Source organism: Alligator mississippiensis, chromosome 1 (genome assembly GCF_030867095.1).
Source record: "Alligator mississippiensis isolate rAllMis1 chromosome 1, rAllMis1, whole genome shotgun sequence".
In the NCBI taxonomy this organism is placed as follows: domain Eukaryota; kingdom Metazoa; phylum Chordata; order Crocodylia; family Alligatoridae; genus Alligator; species Alligator mississippiensis.
In genome coordinates, this window is record NC_081824.1 from 408,389,030 (window position 1) to 408,412,538 (window position 23,509).

General features: G+C 45.2%; 1 protein-coding gene across 1 annotated transcript in view; it reads right to left on the minus strand.

The window, feature by feature from the left end:
* The window catches only part of VWA8 (von Willebrand factor A domain containing 8), a 308,581-nt gene that overhangs the window by 276,355 nt on the left and 8,717 nt on the right, over positions 1–23,509 (minus strand). The window contains exon 2 of the mRNA XM_059724552.1: positions 9,459–9,536. Coding sequence (XP_059580535.1) covers positions 9,459–9,536 — 78 coding nt within the window. The remainder of the gene's footprint in view (positions 1–9,458; positions 9,537–23,509) is intronic.

Sequence of the window (23,509 nt, forward strand, 5' to 3'; positions counted from 1 at the left end):
TGCCTGCAGCTGCTTTCCTTGCAGGCAGCTGCTCCAGCACCACATGGCCCCAGCTGCATCACTGAACCATGGGAGCATGGGGCTACACCAGTACCCCAGGGCCAGGAGCAGGGGTGTGTGTGTCCATGCAATGAGGGAGGGGGAAACAGAGAGAGCAATGAGGAAAGGAAAGAGAGAGAGAGAATGTGTGTGTGTGTAGTAGGCGAAGCACACAGTGCGTGTGCATAGTGAGCAAAGCAGTGTGTGTGTCTAGTGAGCAATGCAGTGTGTGTTTAGTGATAAAAGCACACAGTGCATGTGTGTGTAGTGAGCAAAGCAGTGTGTGTGTGTGCAATGAGGGAGGGAGAGGGAGAGTGTGTGTGTTCATAGGATGTCCCACACACACGCACCCCACCATACACATGCACCCACACCCCCCTCGCACTGCCATACATGCAGACCCCCACACCACGTCACACACCCCAGCCATCCTCCTCCTCACAGTTCCCCACAAATCCCATACCCACCCACACCCCACATATCCACACATACCCCTATGCTCCCTCACCCACACCCCACATACCTATCCATTCCCCCTACAAATCCCCCACACACCCACAGCCCCCCCACAAACCTATACCCACCCCCATGCCTCCCCCCACAATATACAAGCATAAGACTTCATTTTAAGCTATTATGCGATCACTTCTAAGTACACTACACAAACACATGTAAATCAGGACAAAAAATTTTTTAAATCAAATTAATGAATGTTGTAGATGTTTGATTTTTAGAATATAATTTGGCATTTCTCTGGTTCTGAGATGGCAAAACTCCTTGCTGAAAGGAGTACTTCCAGGGGCAAAGGGAGGGGCTTCTGGTTGGCAAGGGTCAGGGGTTAGGGGCAGGACTTGCAGGCCCAAGGGGGTGCGGCACCTGTCAAGGGGTGGAGCTACCCATGCAGCCCTCAACAGCTTGCCAAAACTCAGTAAGCAGCCCTCCACAAAAAATAATTGCCCACCCCTGAGCTAATCAGTGGCATGCCTGACAAAAAAGTTGGCCCCCACTGCTATATAAAAAGATATTGGGGCTCAGGCGCTGCTGTGGGAAGCTCCAGACCCGGGTCCTTGGCCCTGTAGCCCTAGCAGCTTGGAGCCCCGTCCAGCCAGGTTGGGGGAGGTCAGGGGGCTGTGGGTGGGAGACAAGGCACCAGCACCAGTGAGGTATACCTGCAGAGCCTGGGGGATGTGGGTGGGGCGAGGGGCACCTGCAGGCCCAGGGGGCACTGTGGATAGGTAGTGAGGGGCACACACAGGGCTGACAGCCAGTGGTTTGGTAGTGAGAGGCCTGGACCTGTGTCCTGGTGAGCTAAGGGGGCAGAGGTAGCTCTGAGTTTCTATGATAAAAAGCCCAAAATCAAATACCAAAATGTATAGGTATTTAGAATTTATTCTATTATAGTGATTGAGGCACTAGTAGGCTTCTACATTGCTTTAAAATTGAAAATATATCAATAAAACATTGTGTTCAATTGACAGCAAGGGAGGGAGGGAGAGAGAGAGGGAGGGAGGGAGGGAGAGGGAGAGAGTGCCATTTCATTTTAATTACAGATTTTGCGGGGGGGGGGGTTGTCAGAGGTTATTTTTTTTAAATCAGGGAATTTACAATTTTTTTGAGAGAGAAAACCAGGATTCCTAGTAATTATTAACAGGTACATGTCAGAATCTCAGGAGGCTTTGAGTCCCACAGGGGTCCATCCTGGGCCTGCTGCTGTTCAATGTGTCTATTAATGATCTGGGTCTAGAAAGCTTCTTGAGCAAATTTTCAGACAACACAAAATCAGGATGGATTGCGACAGCGCGAACACAATTCAGAAGAACCTCAACAGATTGGAAAGTTGAGCTAGAGCTAACAGGATGAAGTTCAATACAGACAAATGAAAAGTGCTACATACACCTTGGGGTTCCACAGCTGTGAAATCTGGCATCTACTTTAGTTCAAGATTTACGACCCCATTTAATACATTTTTCCAGAAAACTTGGTACTAGCATAGATTCTATTTAAAAATGCATTCTCCTATTAATTTTGATTTTAGATCTGGACAAACTTGAAAAGCAATAGAAACATTTTCTCAAAAAAATACTTAAACAGAAAACCACGTTGTTACGCATAGCAAGATAAAGGTAAAAGAATGGCACTACAAAAACAATTGCCCTCCTTACAGAATCAATCCGTCACAATTAACAAAACTTTAATGCACGACTCATTTTTGCTCCTCACTAAAAAAAAAAAAGAATTCAGATTTGATGCAACTATATAGCCTCCAAGAAAAAAAAACTATTAATCAACAATAGTATAAAATAATTTCATTTCCATATTAAAACACTGTTCTGCATTAGTAAAGGTTGCTCTGTATGTACCACATTTAACCAAATTAGAGATGACTCCGAATTTAGGACAACTCCCTAATAACCTGTCCCCCACACACTTGCTCTCCCTGCTGCCTGCCCCCCTGGCACCTGCCCTCTCCCTGCTGCCTACCGTTCCCCCCCCCCCCTCCTGCCACTTACCCTCACTCTGGCAGGCTTTGGCCAAAGGCCCAGTCCAACCCAGTAGCAATGGTGGTGGTGGCAGCAGCTCTGGCCCAGCTCTGCTGGAGCCAGAACAAAGGTAAGTGGCATGGGAGTGGGGGGTGAAGATGACAGGCAGAGGGAACAGATGAAGGGGCAAAGGTGACGGAGGGGTAGGAAGAGGCTGGGCAGAGGCAGCAGGGGACAGGCAGTAGCTGTGGCTCTGGCCCCAACCCTGGATTTGTGCTGGTGCGCGGGCCAGAGCCAGAGCTGCAGCAGCTACCAGCCCTCCCCCACAATCCCACCCTGTACTCAAATCCAAGATGAGGAGCTTCCCCCGAGGTTAAATGGGGAAAAATCTTCCTCTTGGATTGGAGTAAATATGGTATTATATCCAATATAACACTAAAAAGCAAAGATATGAAAGTGCAAGTAATCAGCATTGCATACTTTGTCATTGCAGAGGAAAAAAGAGAAATCATCAAATACATTTTTTAAAATCTGTTTAATCTGATACAGGCATTAAAAGCACCTTAATCCCAATTATATTGTTCTGCCACATGTCTCTACAGAGCAGAGTTTAAGTTCTTTGGCCGTTGTGTCTACACATTTCCACATTTTAATATATTTGGCTATATTATTGGATCATTATATATTTAGAGATTCTTAACCACTGTGCGGCTGGCTCCTTCAAAAGTGTGAGGGCATAAGCAACGTGTGAGAAGGTAAGCAGATATGTGCCAGCTCAGGTTTGTCCCTGCCTTGCCAAAGTCCACCCCATCTCCAACACTGCAGAGCCCATCTGCAGAGAAACAACCACTGTTACATGAATTTACTTTTGAAATTGGGTGCCACTAAATTTGCAAAAGTTATAGAGGTGTACCAACAGGCATGTGTCTCAAATTCAAAAAAAAAGTTAACAACCACTGGATTGAATTTTTAAATTTTAATTTTCACCTGCCTTGTCTTAATAATGTTTAATTAGAGATGCACCAATATATCAGTCCATATTGAATTGGCACCAATAAAAGGAAAATTGACATTATTGGCAATCAACTTTTTTGGGCCAATATAACCAATAATGTCACCGATAAATGCTGTGTGCATGTGCAGAGCCGCAGCACATACACAGCCAGGAATGCAGCGTCCAACCAGTAAGTGTGTGAGGGGGAACAGGAGGGGGGGGCAGAAATGGGAGTGGGGGCGGGGCAGATCGAGGCCCCCATGGTGAGGGAGGGAGGGAGTGGGGCTGTGGCAGGGGCAGGCGCTGCCCAGCTGGGGCAGGGTGCTGGACAGAGCCGTGGGCAGCTTGTGTAGGGGCCAGGTCCCTACCGCTGTGCACATCCTGGGGAAGGCATGGGAGGCATATGCCCCCTGGATTTATGTGTAGGGTGAGGGCGGGCTGCCCGCTGTGGGCTCGGGGCCAGGGGCTGTGCTGACCTCTTCCTGACACCCCAAAATTTGCCTTAACCCCCCCAAGCCACCCCACTCCACTACCTGCCCTGAGCACAGCCCTGGCCCAGCCACTGCTGGGAAGTGGCTGACACAGCCTCTGGCCTTGAGCCTGCAGCGAGCAGCCTGCCTTTGCCCCATGCATAAATCCACGGGGCACATGCCCCCTAAGCCTCCCCTGGGATGCACGCAGCAACAGGGAGCCACCCGCCTCTCCACCTCCTGCACCCCTCCCACAAGCTGCTCACAGCTCCGTCCCACGCCCTGCCCTGTCCTGGCTGGGGAGCACCTGCCCCTGTCCCAGCCTTGCTTCCTTCTTCACTGTGGGAGCCTCAGTCTGCCCCCTCTATGCCCTTTTCCCCCCACAGACTTACCGGCTGGATGCTGCTCTCCAAGCTGCCAGGCTGCATATTGGCTACCACAGTGGTTCCTAAAGATTTGACAGATTGCATGCCACCAATTTAAAATGATACAACCTGAAGTACCACCAGCAATTTTTTCAGTTCCACCTTATGTACCACAAACAAATTTTTGTCAGATAAAGTAATTATAATTAATCTGTTAATGCGTACCTCTGACAGGTTGTCTGCGTACCACTGGTGGTACCCGTACCACAGATAGGAACTGTTGGCTATTGGATCGGTATCAGTCAGCGTGGCTGGTTAATAATCAGCCATCAGTATTGGCCAAAAAAATCTTTACAGTGCACCCCTAGTTTTTATTTAGGATAATTACAACAACCCCATAATGTATATTACAAGCACATACTCTCAACCTGAATTCCATTTTAACATAGTTTTTACAGGTAGCAGCAACCAGAGCAGAAATCTAACATGAAAAAAGGTGAACTCGATTTCTGGTATCCGTATACTAATACACTAAGGAGTAGATGGTCTAAAAACATTTTAAGGTATTTGTACTTACTGTATACCCATACATGATATATCATTTTAAAGCTTATAAAATCAATCCACAAAATCAAAAAATCATGAAAAGTCTGAATAAGTGTAAGAAATGAATAAAAAAGTGGCCATAGAAAAAACATTATGCAGTACAGTGCATGTATGCATATCATCTATGAACTCTTAAGCAAGCTGGCGAGCAGTATGGGGCTTTGGTCCACTGTGAGACTTCGAGAGAAACAGATTTCTGCCCCATTTGCTCCTGGACACTGCAGCAGCCCTCACGCCCTGGGCTGCATCCAGCCTGCCAAATGCACTGTGGTCCAGACCTGGCAAAGTCCCAGGTGATTTTGACACCCCTGATTTAAGCTGTAAGTTACTCAAGAAACTGCATTTTTTATTTCTAAGGTATAAATAACTGCTTAAATTACATGTTAAGAGTTTCTAAAAACATATCTTTATTCCTGCTGTGTAGGCCTAAAATTGAAACAGAAAGAACTGCCAGCAGGACATCCACCACCACACAGATGGAAAACTCTAACCGGTCTCCACAAAGGTCAGTAAAAGAGGCAACCTTATGCTGAATATTATGAAAATGAAGAAAATTACTTGATGCATAGTGAATTGCATTGTGCAAACAGAAAGAAGTGCTGGCAAGCTGTAAAAATGCTGTTTGTGTACATTCAGAGGATATAACAATTGCACAATGAAATTCTGTCCAAAGATCACCAGTGACTCCTAAGTGCATGCTCCAGCCTACACTGAACATCACCATATTTGACATCTCTGAGATGTCATTAGTTTGCCTCTCCCCACACCACCCCTTCCCTCCTCCTCCATACTTACTGGCTGAATGCTCTCCATTAATTTGCCAGTATGCCATTAGTATGGCACAAGATATTTTATTAGCAAGAAAACTGGCAACCACTTCAAAGGACATTGCCACAACGGCAAAGTAAATCTGACAGATTTACATACACCACCTTTTCTTAAGAAACTTATTACCTCAGGTAGCAAGCCCACAAAGCACTACCCTTGACAAAATTCAAAACTACAACAGTGCAATGGTGTTCACATCACTGGGAGCAAACATACATACACCAAGAAATCCAGGGCCGCACAACTTCAAAATTTATGGAACTGTACATCAACTTCAGAGTACTATATCCACAAGACAACGAAAGGCCAAGTTATGGTTGACTTTTTGTAGCCGACACAGAAGTACTCAGTGAGAAGATGTCAAGACATGAAGAACTACATTCTGTTTAGCAAGAAAATGCCAGGAGCTGCTCTGGAAAATGCTCCTTTGTTGCTAGCTGCTGATCAGTCAGGAGGCAAAAACTGTGGTTTTTAAATATGCCACAGTTTTTGCCTCCTGGCTGATCAGCAGCAAGCAGAAGGGCCACTGGGGCCCCTTAGCCAAACAGTGGCGGGGGGTGGGGGGAGGCACGTGGCAAAAAGAACAAGATTAAAGAAGCTGCTGCACAGCATACTTCTGCTGCAATTTAGGCAGGTCCCTATTCATTAGGAGTCCAAGTAATATTCAACAAAACTACCAAGACACCATGGCATAGTGTGGAAATTTGGTAAACTAGACTTATTCATCACCTTTGCTTGAAATTCTAAACGATGCAATATCACTTACGCCCCCTCCACATCACATCCTGTTTATCTTCCCTTCATGACTTGCAAAATGATTTAATTTAAGGCTTATGTTTGTTTAAACGACCATGTGAATGCCCTTTTAAAGCTATTCCAAGTTCAAGTGATTTCCAAAAGTTTGTGGACTATTCTGTTATAGTTTTAACTCCAGTTTTGTTCTAAGATTCTATGGAAATATTTTAAAGTAAATTACTTCAACTCTCTCAATCAGCTGTATAAGATTGAAGAGTCAAAAAGCTGTACAGACTCAGCCAAACATTTAGACAGATCCAATATGTTCTGCTTTACCGGAGATTTCAAGGTTTTTGACACAGACTTCACACAAATCCAGCACAGACTTTGGCTGAAGACCAACAGAAAAAAAAACCCAAGATAGAGCCAGATGTTAAGGAAAAACTGCAACACAGTGGAAGGAAGAAGAGAAGTTGCAAGAACAAATGAATCCAGGTCGAGTTTATCAGCAAATGACGTATTTGATCATGTGTTACAATCTGAAGCATCTTTTAGCTTTAAGCCTTCAAACACCTAACAGTTGGCAAAGAAATTTGGTTTAAAGAATTATTCAAGAAAGACTCTTATGTATGAAGCAAAGGTGCAACCACAATGAGCTTTTTTAGTGAAAGGTTGCTGGGTATACACTTGTTGCAAATAACTTAAGTAAACCTGTAATTTCAAGTCCCCTTCCTTTGTTTATCATATCAGAATAAACAGCACACACTCAAAATAATTTCAGACCCAATTAGAATATTTCCCACTTAATCAAGAATTATTTATTGGGTTAGTCTAAAGAAAATGAACAAAATCTTAAAACAAAACATTTGGTATTATAATAAAATATGTTAAAGATTCCAAACTTTGGTTTACATGTCCATATAAAATATGAACACAGATTAAATTGAGACTTACTCTATATCTTCATTTACAAAACCAAACCTGAGACAACTTTCCAGCTATTATAAGCCAAGGAAAAATAATTCACAAATAAAAAGGGAGATCACAAGGCATTCGAAGTGTTATTACAACCAAAACAAAGAAAAGGTCACTTTCCCCATTCCCTGCAACCTCTACCCTTTAAGGTCAAGTATTTTTTGTCCACCTCTCAAATACAACCACAAGTTAATTATATAGGTTTGCCATTGTTATAATTTATACATTTTGTACACTGATCATCTTACAATAAATGTAACAAAGCTTTTCTTTTTTGCTTCAGATCAAGACTTTCCAAACAAAAAAAAGGCTCAGAAATACTAATCTCAGCCTTTTGGCTCAGATCAAGCATCTCAGCCTCTTGTGGGCTAAGATCAAGTGGGGGCATCCAAACCCTAAGACCTCCAGGTTTGGGCCTGCACATAGGATGCCTGCCAATGGATTTGGGAGTATATGAAGTCCCAGGGTGAGAGCCTGGGATGGAAGAGGCTCGCCTGTTGTAGTACCATACATGGTGTTTAAGAATGATTGAGTTCTGCCTGCTCAACTGATGTGATTTTTTAAACGACTGAGTTCTGCTCAGTTGATATGATTTCCAACTGATTTGGCTGATCTGACCTGGAACAAGAAATATATTCAGAAAAAAATGCTAATGTATATACCTTATCTTAAATATACTACAAAATACTGGAGCATCTGGAGAAATAAGACTCAGTTATGTCCTCTAAAAATCAAATGAACTTTAAATCTACCAAAGCCTTAATGCAGCCCCAAATGAGCAAGGTACATAGGCATATGTGACCTGTCCCTTTAAGTAAATGGAATCCTTAACGTTTATAATTTAAAATGTTCCTAACCATCTTGTTAAATCAGCCCAATGCTTAAGTTTTGTATTTACCTGAATCCAAGATGGCTTTGAATTGAAGGCCCAATAATTAGATGCCATACATAGAAAATTTATAATTTGTTATAATTGTCCATATACCATATTTTCCCAAATCCAAAATTACCTTGAATTTAAGACGACTCCCCCAAAATAAGATTCTAGATGATTCTGTATGAATCTAGATTCCCCTTCTCCCCATCCCCCATTATACCTTGTACTCGATTCTAAGACAAGGGGCTTTCCCCCCATGTTACATGGAAGGAAATCCTTATCTTAGAATCAAGTAAATATGATACAGAATCACTACTGGAGGATCATCTAAAATCTCTCCCCACGCTGCACTGTGGTGGAGCAAATACTGGTAAGAGGCAGATGGCAGGAGTGAAGGTAACAGGAGAGTCAAATGGCCTGCCCCCTGTACCTTGCCCCCCACCATGCCAACACGCATCTATCACCTGCCCCCTCTCGCCAGTTGCCTCCTCTATGCGTGCCCCTCCAAGGCACCTGAACCCCCACCACTTGACTCCTCATCCCACCTGCCCCCATGCCTGTTCCCCCCAGCACCTGACCCCCTGCCACTGTTTATCCTCCATCTCTTCCCCAGTCTGGAACATAAAGCCCATGGTCACTCTAGGCTCCATTGGACTATGAAGCAGTGGTTATGGCAGTGACAACTCTGACCCTAGCCCCAGAGCCAGAGCTGCCGCTGCTACTGCTACATGGCTGGGTGGGGCCTGGAGCCAGAGCTGAGGAGTAAGTGGCAGAAGGAGGGTACAGAGGTGGCAGGAGGAGGGTGGGCTCCCTCTACTTGTACTCAAATCCAAGATAAGGGGCTTTTTCTCCCTCCATGTTAAATGGGGAAAGTAAACCTCATCTTGGATTCAAGTAAATACAGTACTTGGTGGAACTGGATGCCAAGAAGCCAATTCTGCAAACCGTCACTTAATAATTTACTTAGTCTTTCACACTGGAGCCTTATAAATCCTAGTTTCAAAGCTGCTCATAGAGCTAGATGCATGGGAATTGGGCCCCAATATTGAACATGACACGTTCACTATCAAAAGGAAAGGAGTTTCTTACTGTAATTCTGTGGCACAAGTTCTGGGTTCTTTGGAGTTTTGAGTTTAAATGATACATCTCCTATCGTGACAGTATCACCTAAAAAAGCAAAAAAGAAATATAGTCAATGGTTTGGTTTTTTTTAAAGGTACCATGTGCTAGCAAGAAGGTGACACTCTAGGCCAGTGGTCTCCAACTTTTTAAAATAAGAAATGACCTTTGGCATTTAAAAGCAACCTAAAATCTACTGTGCACCAATGCCCCCCCCTCGCCCCCCCAAGCAGGTAAGTCTATGGGGAGGGCAGATTGAGGCAGAGGAAGAAAAAATTATTTGGGGGTTAACCTCCCCAGTAGGTAAGTCCCACACGGCCAGGGCCCCACTCAACTTATCCCTGCTCCTGCCTCTGCGGCACTGTCCCTCATCGCGAGGGCCTCGATCTAGCCCCCGCCCCTTCCCTCCCCCAATGGACTAACCTGCTGGCCTAGGGCACGCGCATGCATGAACACAGGCACTCAGCCCCCCCACCCCAGCCTTGGAGCGACTCCAAGAGGCTCCAAGATGTACCAGTGGATCAAGATCCACTGGTTGGTGACCACTACTCTAGGCCTACAGAGAAGAAAAGGTATAACTCCCCATTCAGAAAGCAGGCTCTGCTGAGTTTGGAAACTATTACTGTACTACCACTTGTCATTTGTCAATAGATCAAGTACCAGGATATAAAATCAGGAGGGTCAAACTTCCAGCCTGTGGAGTGATGTCATTTAGCCTGCAGGGTTTGTAAACGAGCCAGAGTGTGCCATCACCAAAATCCAGAGTCCGAAGTCCTGCTGGGGATCCACATCAGTGGCAGAAGGCTGGTGATAGGTACAATAATCCCCATGCCACTGCCAAATGCATCCAGATCCAGCTCATTAGAACCCCATTACTGATCCAGCCCACAAGAAGGGGTGCAGTTGACACTCCTGAGTTCCCCATTAATATTTTCTTTCATTTTGTGGAATGCACACTGTTCTGTGTATTCCATAGTTATGAGAATCATTCTTCACTACAGAAAGATATAGCTGTACAACCTTACCTATAGCTTAAAAAATTAAGCTCCTAGCTAATGATTGTAGAAAGTAACTTCAGAAGTATAAAAGGACTACTGAATGCTGGAATGGTGACCTGCCCAAGTTTGCAAACAACCTCAATGAAGAGGTTCACTAACAGCTGCAAGAGGTGCAAAGATATGCATATGGATCTGGGTCCCCTGTGGTCAATGACTGCAAGCAGGAGAATGTGGCTTCTACTTAAGAAGGCATAGAATTCAGCATGTTGCCATGCATTTTACCATTTTGTTTTTGCAAGGAAAACACCTGTCAATTTGTTTACTGTTTTCCAAAACTAACCAAGAAATACTGAAGAGATGGTGGTGTCTGCAATTAACCTCTACAGATCCTAAGCACCTCCATGCAGCCCTGAGTTAGCCGCCTGTGAAATGGATTCGAAGCACTTAGGCACCTATGTTACTGGATCCAAAGGAGGGACGCATCCTTTTGTCTTAAAACACAGCCAGAGGAGAAGAAAAGCTGGTGTCCTAGAGCAGTCTCCTCAGGGGGGGATCCTATAACATGCCATCCATGCACTTGCCTAGAAGTAGGAAATTCATCATCTTATGCAGGTCAAGCAAGTGACTAGGTTAGAGGTCAGATCGGGCAAGGGTGAACACTCTCCCCATCCTTCTTTTTGAGGTTGACTCTGTACAGGCAAAGGAAATCTGGAAAGGGTAGTTCTGAGTTCTGTACCAGAGTCTACTTTTAATGCCTTTTGTATTAAAGTGTCATTGGATAACATGCACAAGTAGTGGTGGGAACAGGAAGTAGAACACATCACAGGATGACTATGAGCCACAAACGTGATGTGGCCATAGAAGGGCAAATACAATCTATTCCTAGGACATATTGGCCACATCCCCACAAGCAGAGACATGCAGTTGCCAGGGGGAAAAAAAGGCAGCAGCACAGATCTGTGCCACTGCTTTTTGCCCAAGCACACGCCTCTGTATATGGGGTTAGCTCAGGGAAAAATGCTCTGGGTGGGATAGAGGAGGCTGGGACCAACACTTGAGCTGGCCCCAGCAGCCTTACCTGCGGCTCTAGGGGCCTCCCAGGGATCCAGGTGCACACAGCCTGGCTGGCAGCTCAAGTGTGGCTCTGGCTAGCCAGGCTCCAGTTTCAGGCAACACACACTGACACCACATGCACTGCCCCACTTTTTTTTTGGTTCAGGTTTTTTTGACACCAGGGTCTCCATGCTACAAATTAGCAGTGCAGCGAACACCTGCATATGCAACGCGTGTGGTTTTCAGCACCACAGGTGGGTCTGTGGTGCTGCAAACCCCATGTGCACGCTTGTCTGGACGTGGGAAAGCTACTGTTAATACCTCCCTATCTGAAATGGAAATGCCATTATGGAAGGTATTAACAGCAGCTTTCAAGGCATTAGTCCAGTGATACTTAAACAAGGTGCTGTGCCTCCCTGGGATGCCTTGTAATCCTTTTAAGGGTGCCAGGGGGTGCCACACAACACTAGTATTGTAAGATATACAAACATGATTCACAAGATAAACCCAAAGATTTCACACAGGAATCCATAACGTTAAAAAGATTCTAACCTGTTGCGGTCTTTCTCAGTTTTCTGCAAAAAAATTTGCTTTTTTCATTCATTCAAAAATTTTTCTGTAGTTTTCATTTGTTTTTTCACTAAGAGCTGGTATTTCAAGGAGTACCTTGGCCCTGATGAGTGCCTTGAGCCTGAACCTAATGAGTGCCAAGGGTGCCTTGAGGCTAAGAAGGTTGAGAACCACTGCATTAGTGAGACTTCATCTGGTGCTATTCTGCACACAATTCTCATTTCTTACAAACCCACATGCAATCTGGTCACCCATGTTCAAAAAAAAGATTCATTCAAAATGGAAGAGGTACAGACAAAGACTTCTAGGACAATTAGGGAAGTAAACAGTTTGTCTTATGAAAGAAGACTCAAAGACTATTGCTTGGTTTAGCCTAGTAAAACAGGCTCAGAAAAGATATGACCCAGTCTCTAGAAATTCATAATGACAATAACACCATGGCAAAAGACAGACTATTAAAGCTAAAGGATATCTGGCATTTACATGTGGCTATAAAATAACCATGAATTAAAATAAGCTGGAAAGTATGAAAGGGGGAGGATCTGGAACAGCCTCCCAAAAGATCTGGAACAGCCTCCCAACAAGAGCCAGGACAAAAAACTAGCTAGTTTTAAGATGGAATTTGGCAAGTTTATGAAAGGGATTATGTAAAGTAGTTGGCCAAGATAGTGGGGAACTTTATGCCCCAGGAGGTCCCTTCTAGACCTATGGCCTTCTGACTAGCTCATATTTCCAAAAGCATTTTTTCCAGGTGAAATGGAACTTCTCTGAGCTTTTAACAATACTGTTAAAAAGCTTGATTTGTTTGTGATCATTAGATACATAATTTGAGGCATTTGGGACACTTGTGCAAGGGATAACTGGACATAAAAATGTTGCAGGTCACAATGTAAAGGGGTGCACAACAGAGGATTTCACGGAGCCACCTCTCTTGGTCCTAGACAAGGTGGATGGAGAAGAAAGTGGGTGACAGTGTGCAATACATCTTCCCAGCACAGCTGAGCTGCTTTAGAATAAAATTGATACCAGGGATTGAGTTGGTAGCAATCACCTTTTCTTGGCAAGAGGGAAATCAGGAACCATTTTGTCACTCTAAGGTTTTCCTGGGACGACATGAATACAGCAGCATTTTACTGAAGGCTTGTGGTAAAGCGAAGATCCAGTCCTTTTTCTCTGGTATTACACTCTGTCCCTGATAAGTTTGCAAAAGCCCTTCCTATTCTCCCACACTCTTTCAGCTAACACTGATATATTCTGCAGTCTTGCTGCTCTTATCTTCTCCCAGCACTCCTTCACTGACTGTACTCTTTTTTTAATGACACTAGCCAATATCTCATTGCTAGCAGACATAAATCTTTTATTTGCAACGTTAAGTACTTAATTTAGCTCCATGAAGCCACATTAGGCTTCTTGGGAGTTAGGAGCTTGGGGAGGGGGAGACACAGCGGGTTGACCAACAGTAGTGAACAATGCTTTAATTATAATATCTTGTAGCCCTTTTTGTTTTTTTGTGTCTCTGTTTATTTTCATACCATAGTCATCCTCCAGTTTCCTGAATCCTGACTATTCAAACATGTTTGAACAAATCTACCATGCAGTAGTGCCTCTTCACAATCTTTTTTTTTTTAAATATAAGAAGTACGGTTGTATAAAAAAAACAAGATATTGTTTCATAGAACTGCTGCCCTCCTGTTTGAATGTGTCATTCTTTCCCTGTCCCTAGCTGATTAACAATTTAACAATGTAACTATAAACTGGCACATACATTTTCTCTCCATGGACTACTGATAAAAGTTCTAGTAGACTAGCTTAAGACTACAGCAAAAATTTCACTTCCCACTTTGCTTCTTCCTCTTCAGCTTGGATCTGTCTTCCTCACTAATAGTGGCCATTAAGGGTTGGTTTCAAGTAGATCAGTGGTTCTCAACCTTTTTGAACTCAAGGCACCCCTCACCAGACTCTAGGCATATTTCTGTATGCTTGTGAGTTGAGTGGCACCCAATTTCAAAAACTAATTTATATATTACAGTTCTAATTTCTTTTCAGAGAGGCTGGGCAGTGAGGATAAGGGATTGGCCAGGCAGGGACAAGCTTGAGCCTGCCCTTATCTGCTTATCTCCTCACACCTCTCAGCACCCTTCAAATGATCTGATGTCACCCTGGTTGAGAACCACTGAAGTAGAAGGACGGAGGTAGCTGAAATTTCACTAATGTGTCTAGGGAATTGCTGCTTCCCTCAAGCACCACAATTTTTCTCTGCAGCTCATCTTCTTGACTGTTATAATTCCCCTTAGAATACATCGCCTGATTTATGCTTTGGGACCTTAGTGTCAGTTTATTTTCTCATCCTCCCCCAACCAGTAAGCAAGGAAAGAAGAGTAGATGACTAATGAGATTCTAGCTTCAATTTGCCAAAATTCAGGTTGTAAATATTCTCTCACTTGCTGATACACTAACGCTTTCCAAATACCATAAGTATGAGGTGTCAAAGGCTGAAAGAACAAGATGTTAAATGAGAGATAAAAGAATAGATAAATATAAAAAAAAAAATCCCCCCTTTGTTATTTATGATTTAAGATGCTACAGGCGTTAAAACTACAACAGTTTGAGATTACTTATTTTATAGGCTGAACACTACAAAGACGTATAACTCAACTGAATGCACTTAGAAATAAAATGGATAATTTACTGGGATTGGCCTATATAAATCATGAAGTGTGTGACCTGCTGGGCAGCATTTACCTTCTAACTTATACATAGACGATGCATAAAGGTTGACAGTGGGTGGGCACAACTCCACACTGCTGCTGGGTGCTGGCTTCGGCCGGGCTGTAGCCACACATGCTGCTCCCCACTGGCAGCAACCAAATTGCGCCGTCATTGCCACCCTTGCTGGTGCCAGGCCCTGGCTCCAGCCAGGCTGCAGCCATGCACCCAGATCCTTCAGTTCCATAAGCAGAGCAGTCAACCCACTTCCCCTCACTGTCATGTGCATAGTCCAGCTCCCACCTATTATATGCACTGTGTGGGCAGGACTACAATGGCATCCAACAGTGGCCAGATGGGAGTCTGCAGGCTACATGCCAACCCCTCATGGTCCACCAGTTGGACAGCCCTGGTCTAAGAAGCAAAGAGCAAGCTAATGGCTACCATTAATAACTTCAGTCTCCTCTTCACCCACTGTTCCAATGAAATTTAAAATGTTGACACCTACAGCAGTGTTTCTCAACCAGTGGGTTGCAAGAATATATGAAAGGGTTGTGAAAAAACTTTAAAAATGGATCGACAAACTTCAAAATGGATTCTCTTTTAAAGGAAAAAAATGTGGGAAACCATGGCTTTTCCCTCGCAGGCTGGCAGAGCTCTAGCCTACGAGGGGCTGCTTGGGGCTGCTCCTGCCCCACATACCCACCCCCTGCTGAACACGCTGGAGGGCTGGGGCCTGGGGGCAGGGGGCAGCGGGTCAGGAGAGAGGGGCACTGGGTCGGGACTAGCCATCAATGTTTAAACATGGGTCCTGGTACAAAAAAGGTTGAGAACTACTGACCTAGAGGACATGACTTCATAGCAGTTAGCCCAGGCTTTGATCCTAAGCCTTCCATCTACACAGAAAAACTTCCAACTTGGGCAGAAGTTGCTTTAAACTCCTGCTAGCCTATGTGGCTGAAGGTGTAGGCTTGAGCTTGATTTGCACATCAGCCTGAGCTGACAATCTGTTTACAATACAATGAAAATGCAAGCTGTTTAAGCACAGGTATTTCTATCCCTCAGCACTGCCTAGGCTCTGTGCTGTCTTGTTTACCCCCTCCATTTTTCTTCATGAGTCTTACCCCACATTCTACTGCACTTCAACAGAGATACCACCCAGGAAGTCCTCCCAACAGAGATGCCACCCAAGAAGCTATATGCTGCCAGCTGTCTACAAGCTGACACCAGCCTCCTAGGAAAACCGTTATGTTAGATAAGTACGACCCATACATGGGAATAAGTACCCAAGGGTGCCTATGCACAAGCGCAGAGGCTGCTCCAATGCGCTGGAATTGCTGGAGTGTGGCAATTATCGTGCTCCAGCGGCCTCCTGCGTCTCATGTATCAGCGTCCCCGACCTTAAAAATGACAGCAGGGACATGCGAACTAAAGCTCATCCAACAAGCTTTAGTTCAAGCGCTCCCACTGCCATTTTTATGTGCAGAGATGCTGATACACAAGATGCAAAGGCATTTTAATTAGAGCGGCTAATTAAAGCCCCCCACCCCCCCCCCAACACCTCCAGACCACATGTAAAAGTGTCCCAGAATGATACTTTTATCTCCAGTGGACAAGAAAGGAAGAGAAATGTGTCAGGTGACCTATGAATCACTTTGCTGTTTGATCAACTTCCTCTTGCAAGCCAATGCTATTTGCTTTTGCCTTCTGAAGTGTCTGCATCAGTAGTTCAATTTAAAGAACTGCTTTTGTGTCACTACCACAGAGTATTATACAAGAAAGAGATGAATTCATAGATTTGTGTTGTAAAATATATCATGAAGAGCCATGGCATATCCCCCCCATCAAAAGTTCCTTCTATTGCACAGGGGCCAGCCATTAGAGCACTGCTGTGAAAGCAGTCATGAGTCTGACAACAGCATGTGACGGCCAGAACCAGAGGGATTAATAAGCAATAAATATGTGCTTCTTGGAGGCATTTAGCATTTTGCCTAACAGGTAATATTAGCTAATATAAAGCTTGTAAGCTCGTAACCCGCAAATGTAACTTGTCTGTCATAAGTTTAACCAAAATGATAAAACTGTTTGTATTAATCGTGGAACTGACTGGGTCCCAAAGTTGAAGCTGTAGCTGTAAAATTAGCTGACCTAACGGTTTTTGCTCAGGGTTCAGCCTTGATGATAAAAACTGGATCCAACCACCTGGCACACCCAACACATTCCAGGAAAGCACGTCCCAAGAAAGCATATTCAGAGAAACCTAAAAGGGTTGGGTTTAGTAATGTTAATTTCAAACCTAAAGATGCTGCATTGTAATTTGCTTATTGGATAAACCCGAGTCTGAGTAGTAACCTTTTATGATGCTTTTTAACGCCTTTCAATCCCACAGGGTAACAGCTATAGGGCAAGACTGTGAGTGGCTCTAAACCAACAGATTAGCATAAGACTAGGTATAAAAGCACGTGCGTCAGGTGACCAGCAGGAAGGAAGGAACAGAACGGTCACTGCTGTTCCAGGCCTGGACTCCGGACTCCCGGTGTGAGTGAGGATTAGATTGTAATCAAGGGACCTTCCCCAATAATCCCTCTGACGGCATCAATTGGAGACGCCTGACTTCGCTGGAATCACTTGGCGCGCGCCTGGCATTGAGGGACTATTGATAAATTGCCAACCCATGTCTGTCTATCTGTTGTTTTGAACAGGCCAGTGGCTGATACCCTCGCAGTGCCCAGTTGGCCTGCGACAGAATTGATCCATCTATCTGCTGTTATTATTTACTATTAGCTCTTTAATAATGCATTATCTGCTTATCGCATTTATCTTTCCGTTAACCATTGTGTGTGTAAGCTATAACAAATTTGCCTTTGCTTCACTCCCAACTTTGCCTCCTCGATCTGAAACTGAACTGAACAGCCCAGTGGCTGATACCCTCGCAGCACCCACTTGGCCTGCGATAGAACTGACACACTTACAGTGTCCACCTGGTCTGTGACAACAGCACAACTTTACAATAGAGACACTCCACCCATTCTAGACTAGCCTGGTCTCAACTACTCTGGTCAGACTAATTCTGCGAACTGAGGGGGAAATGGAAGGCTGGAATGAGCCCCCCAGGTATATACAAAGGGCTAGGCCCACAACACCAATAAAACAGATGAGCCTTTACACACAAAAAAGCTAAACATCAGGAGTATGATTAGAATATGGACAGTCAGGGTTCACCCTAGAGGGTCACAACTCAGGGGATCAGAAGCAGACAAACTCAGGAGCAGAAAAGGCCCAGACCAAAGCCAAGGGGTCTGTAAGGGACTGAGCCAAAGGTGACTACCCTAGGCAGAGCTATGAGTAAGAAGGAGGATCAGGAACTGGAAGCAGGGATTCAGACCAGGGTGACTAGCAGAGCAGTCTGGAGGAGGCAGTAAGTGACTGAAATGTGGGTAATCGCCAAGCTACAGCCATGAGCCAGGGGCCAGCTATCAGAAGACAGGAGTCTAGACTGGAGTCAGGAGCAGGTGGGCAGGGGAGGGGAGCTTATCAGGGGCCTGCAGGTCAGGACCAAAGGAGTCAGGAACCAGGAACAAGGAAACTAGGACTCAATAGGGAAACTAAGAATAGGGAATTAGAAGCCCAAGGCTAAATAGAAGTACTTATCCTGTACTGTAGCCTCCTGGGCACTAAAAGATCTGCAGCTTAAAAGCAGGCAGCTATAGCCAGGCAGGCAACCTGGGGCAATCTAGAAGTGGTTAGGCTGCTGGCAGCCAGGCTTACTCAGGTAGCCAGGGTCAGTTGGTAGCAATTTAACTTGCCTGCTGCCTGGACTCCTGACACTAAGACATTTGCAGTGATCAGGGAAATGGAGAGATGTGCTTGTGGTGTGCCATAAAGGAGAACTGGATGTACGCAGAACCCTGAGGACAAGAAATAGAAGAACTGGGAAACAAGCCCATGGTACGTGGGATAGACACTGCAGAAGTCTCTGAAATAGAAGGGACCAGAAATGGGAAGTTTCTGGTAGGAAGAAAACAAAATAAGGAGACCCTGGCACATGCCCTGAGCTCAGTCAAAAGGTGTATATCTATGCTGCAATTCAAAGATGTGACCTTAGCTCAGGCACACATCCACAAGACAGCTAACGACTGATAGCCTATGGAAGCTGACACCTTCTACTTATCTAGAACTGCAATTCAACAAGATTAAAATACACCTCTATTCCTGCTGATTGATACAGGTTCTTCAAATGATCATGGGTGGTCAGGATGTAGGCCTATTAATCACGTGTCTTCCCCCATGCCTATCCTCATTTAATAATGGGGCTTCTTGCAATCCAGCTGTCCGCCCACATGAATCATAATGCAAGAAAGGGCCCTAGGATTACATCTCATTTCACAGTTTGCTCATTATGCTTATGTCATATTCATCTACCACCACCCCCAAAAAGCCACCCTAATTTTATTATTATTCCTATAAGTTGAGAAGAAACTTATAAACTATAAGGTTATTATGAGAGACTTATAATGGTATGAGTAACTTATGAAGAAAACTGATTACATTATGAAAACAATTAAAACTGTTGAGTGGCAAAAAAGGTCTCTTAATACATTTTTCTATTAGCCACTTTCCTTGGTGAAATAATACATTTTGAGTAAACAAAGGAAACCAATTCATTTGAAATGGCTATTTTTAAAAGGTAGAATACCCATTATAATCCTACAAAGGATTACAACTTTATTTGCTGTGGTCAATAAACTTATGCACTATGAATAATTCCAAGTACACAGGATCAGGGAAATAACGGGACATTAGAAAAAGATTAAATTGAGTTCAATGACTGGGTTCTGTCCTTTGGTCTCTTTTCATGTCTAAAATCAAGCAAGATTAACACTGCAAAAAGTTAACTTGAAATATCTACGATTCTGTCTTACATTTCATAGATTTCATAGATTTTTAGGGTCGGAAGGGACCTCAGTAGATCATCGAGTCTGACCCCCTGTTCAGGGCAGGAAAGACTGCTGGGGTCAGATGACCCCAGCTAGGTGGTCGTCTAGTCTCCTCTTGAAGACCTCCAAGAGCACCATCTCCCTTGGAAGCCCATTCCAGATTTTAGCAGACCTCACCATAAAGAAATTTTTTCTAACGTCTAATCTAAATCTGCTCTCTGTCAGTTTATGGCCATTGTTCCTAGTAACCCCAAGGGGCACCCTGGTAAACAGAGAATCCCCTAGTCCTTGCTGTCCCCTCCCCCAACAAATTTGTAGACGGCTACAAGATCCCCTTCCCCTTTTGCAGAGGCTGAAGAGATTTAGGTCCCGCAATCTGTCCTCGTATGAGTGGCTCTCCTGTGGACCCTCTCAAGGTTATCCATATCCCTACTGAAGTGCAGTGCCCAGAACTGGATGCAGTACTCTAGCTGCAGTCTTACGAATGCTGCATAGAGGGGAAGTATCACCTCCTTAGACCTGCTCGTGATGCACCTTCTAATACATGAAAGTGTGTGGTTGGCTTTACTTATCACTTTGTCACATTGACGACTCATGTTAATTTTGAGTCAACCATGACTCCGAGATCCCTTTCTGCTGCTGTGCTGCTTAGAAAGTCACCCCCCAGACTGTAGGTGTGTTGGTGATTCTTTCTCCCTAGATGCAGCACTTTGCACTTATTCTTGTTAAACTGCATCCTATTCTGTTCTGCCCACATTCCCAACCTGTCCAAATCTGCCTGAATCCGCTCCCTGCCCTCCAGCATGTTTACTTTGCCCCATAATTTAGTGTCATCCGCAAATTTGGACAGAGTGCTTTCCACACCCTCATCCAACTCACTGACGAAGATATTGAACAGCACTGGTCCAAGGACTGAACCCTGGGGAACTCCACTGCCCACATTTTCCAGGTCGAAAACAACCCGTCCACCACCACCCTCTGTGTGTACCCCATAAGCCAATTCTCCACCCACCTGACCGTATAGTAATCTATACCACAACTGCTTAATTTGTTTATAAGAATGAGATGTGACACTGTATCAAAGACCTTTTTAAAATCCAAGTAGGTGACATCTATCTCAACTTCTGCAACTAAGCATTTTGTGACCTGGTCGTAAAAAGAAACAAGGTTAGTGAGGCAGGATCTACCTGCTATGAAGCCATGCTGGTTGCCCTTCAGCATTATTTTTCCTACTGGACTCCCACAAATGTGATCCTTAATAATAATTTCAAAGGTTTTCCCAAAGATAGAGGTGAGGGTAACCGGCTTATAGTTACCCGGATCATCCTTTTTCCCCTTCTTGAAAATAGGGGCTACATTGGCCCTTTTCCAGTCTTCTAGGACCTGTCCTGAGCACCATGAGCGCTCAAACAACCTCACCAGTGGTTCTGCAATGACACTGGCCAATTCGTTCAGCACCCTTGGATGAAGCTTGTCCGGGCCTGACGACTTAAACACATCCAGCCCCACCAAATGCCCCTTTACTAGGTCAGCACTAACTGTCTTATTTGCTACTATTCATGTGATCCCTTCATATTCTAACACAAACACATTTAAACTGTTAAGGTGTTTGTAAGTGGATGGCTTAGCCTGCTGATAGGAAATGGTTTAATATTTGAAAGCTCCTCAGCCAGTCCTCCCAACTCAAGCAGTCTTTAAATTGCAAACAAATAGGCAAATAAGCAAGCAAAAAACCCAAACCCTGATGCCTTGTCACAGCCACTCAAAAAGGAACCCTCTGGGTGCCTGTAGACCTGTGGGACGCTTGCTCCAACATGCTGTAATGACGTGCGTCAGAGCAGACTTGATTGAGTCTGCTGCAGCATGGTAACTGGTATGCTCCAGCAGCCTTGGCATCTTGTGTATTCAGCGTGCCTGCACTTCAAAATGGTGGCAAGGGCACTTTAATGAAAGCTTGTTGAACCAAATTTAGTTACAGCACCCCTGCCACCATTTCGAAGAGCAGAATGCTGAATACATAAGATGCTGCGGGTGCTTTAATTAGAGTGGCTCCTGAGAGCTGCTCTAATTAAAGTGACCCCACGCCCCCCACCACTCCATCCCCAGAGAATATATGAAGACTCCCTTTGGCTCTAGCTCAAGGGTGGGCAATTATTTCAGCTGGAGGGCCACTTAATGAGTTGTGGTGAGCTGTTGGGGGGGTCCCCACTCTGCAACAGGAGCCCCACCCCTTTACAGGTGCCCCACCCCCTAGTTACTATCTTGGGACCTGAAGTCCCACCCCTTCACCCCAGAGCTTTGCCATTGGAAGGCCTTCCCATTGCCCCCAGAAGTACTCCTTGGGGGAGGGGGAGGGGGAATGAAATCTTGGAACCAGGAAAAAACCAAATCATATACTAAAAGTCAAACATCTACTATAACGTATTTTAATTTTATTTCAAAAAATATTTTTGTCCTGATTTATGTACGTTTGCATAGTGTATAGAGAGGTGATTGGATAAAAACTCAAAAATAAAGTCTTACCTTTGTATACTGGGGGGGATGGCGTTGGCGGGGTAGGGGTGTGTGTGTGGTGGGAGGTGGAGTTTGTGAGGGGGTGTGTGGCTGTGTGTATATGTGAGAGGATTGCGGGGGTGTGAGCAGTGAGTGGGTGTGTGGGGCATAAGGGGGGGGGGAGTGTGGGGACCCCCCACACATACACTGCCCCATGGCACAGAGCCCCTGCTGCTGCCGGCAGCAGCAGCAGGCCCTTGGGGTGCTCATGTCCTGTACAGGCGCAGCCACTGGGGGCATGCAGCTCCAACCAGTTCTGGAAGCTACACATGGCAGCAAAGAGCAGAGCCAGGCTGGCCCATCTAAATCGCATGAGGCTCAAGCGCAGCTCCCGGGATTTGCACACCACTGGGGGTAAGCTCTGTGCAATGGAGCCGGTGGCCTGGCCCTACTCCTTGCCACCACGTGCAGCTCCTGGAACTGGCTGGAGCTGTGTGCTGTCTGGCAGCTGCACCTCCAAAGGTCATGAGCACCCTGAGGGACCATTGCCTGCTGCTCCTGCCAGGCAACCAGGGGAGGCTGTCAGCAAGGGCTGTGCACCATGAGGGGCATGTGGGGGGGATCCCCACACTCCTTCACCCTCCCTCACATCCAACCCACACCCTGCCCACCTGAGCGCCACACCCCTGCCCAGCTGCAGCAGGGACACAAGGAGGAACCACTGGAGGCCAGGGAAGCCGAGCAGGTCTCCCAGTGGATGCAGCAGCGGTCCTGCCCAGAAGCTGTGAGTGCTGGCTGGGGCCCTCACGTGCTGGAGCATGGGAGTGAAGAGCACGGGCTGAGCAGGGTACAATTAACTGGTGGCTGCCTGTGGGCCAGATGAAGTCACCTGGCAGGCCAGATCCAGCCCACGGGCTATATTTTGCCCACCCCTGTTCTAGCCCCTAGCACAGCAGCCTGGCCCATGGCTATAGCAAACTGCTATATTCACAACTGACTCCTTCCCTCCAAACTGTCCCCTCAGTCTCCCTTTCTGCTCCCAGTTGTTAAGCTCTCAGTGAGTCACTCCCTTGTTAACAGCTCCCCACAGCAGCAGCTACTCAACAGGACTGGCTAACACCTCTTAAGGGGACAGACCACTCTGTTACAGTATTATGTGCTGCTAACTTTAATTTCTGTTTAACTGCACCACATCTGTTATAGTTTATTAGTTAAATGATATGTATATGCATAGATCCTAAATTCATCATAAAGTAAGCAAAAG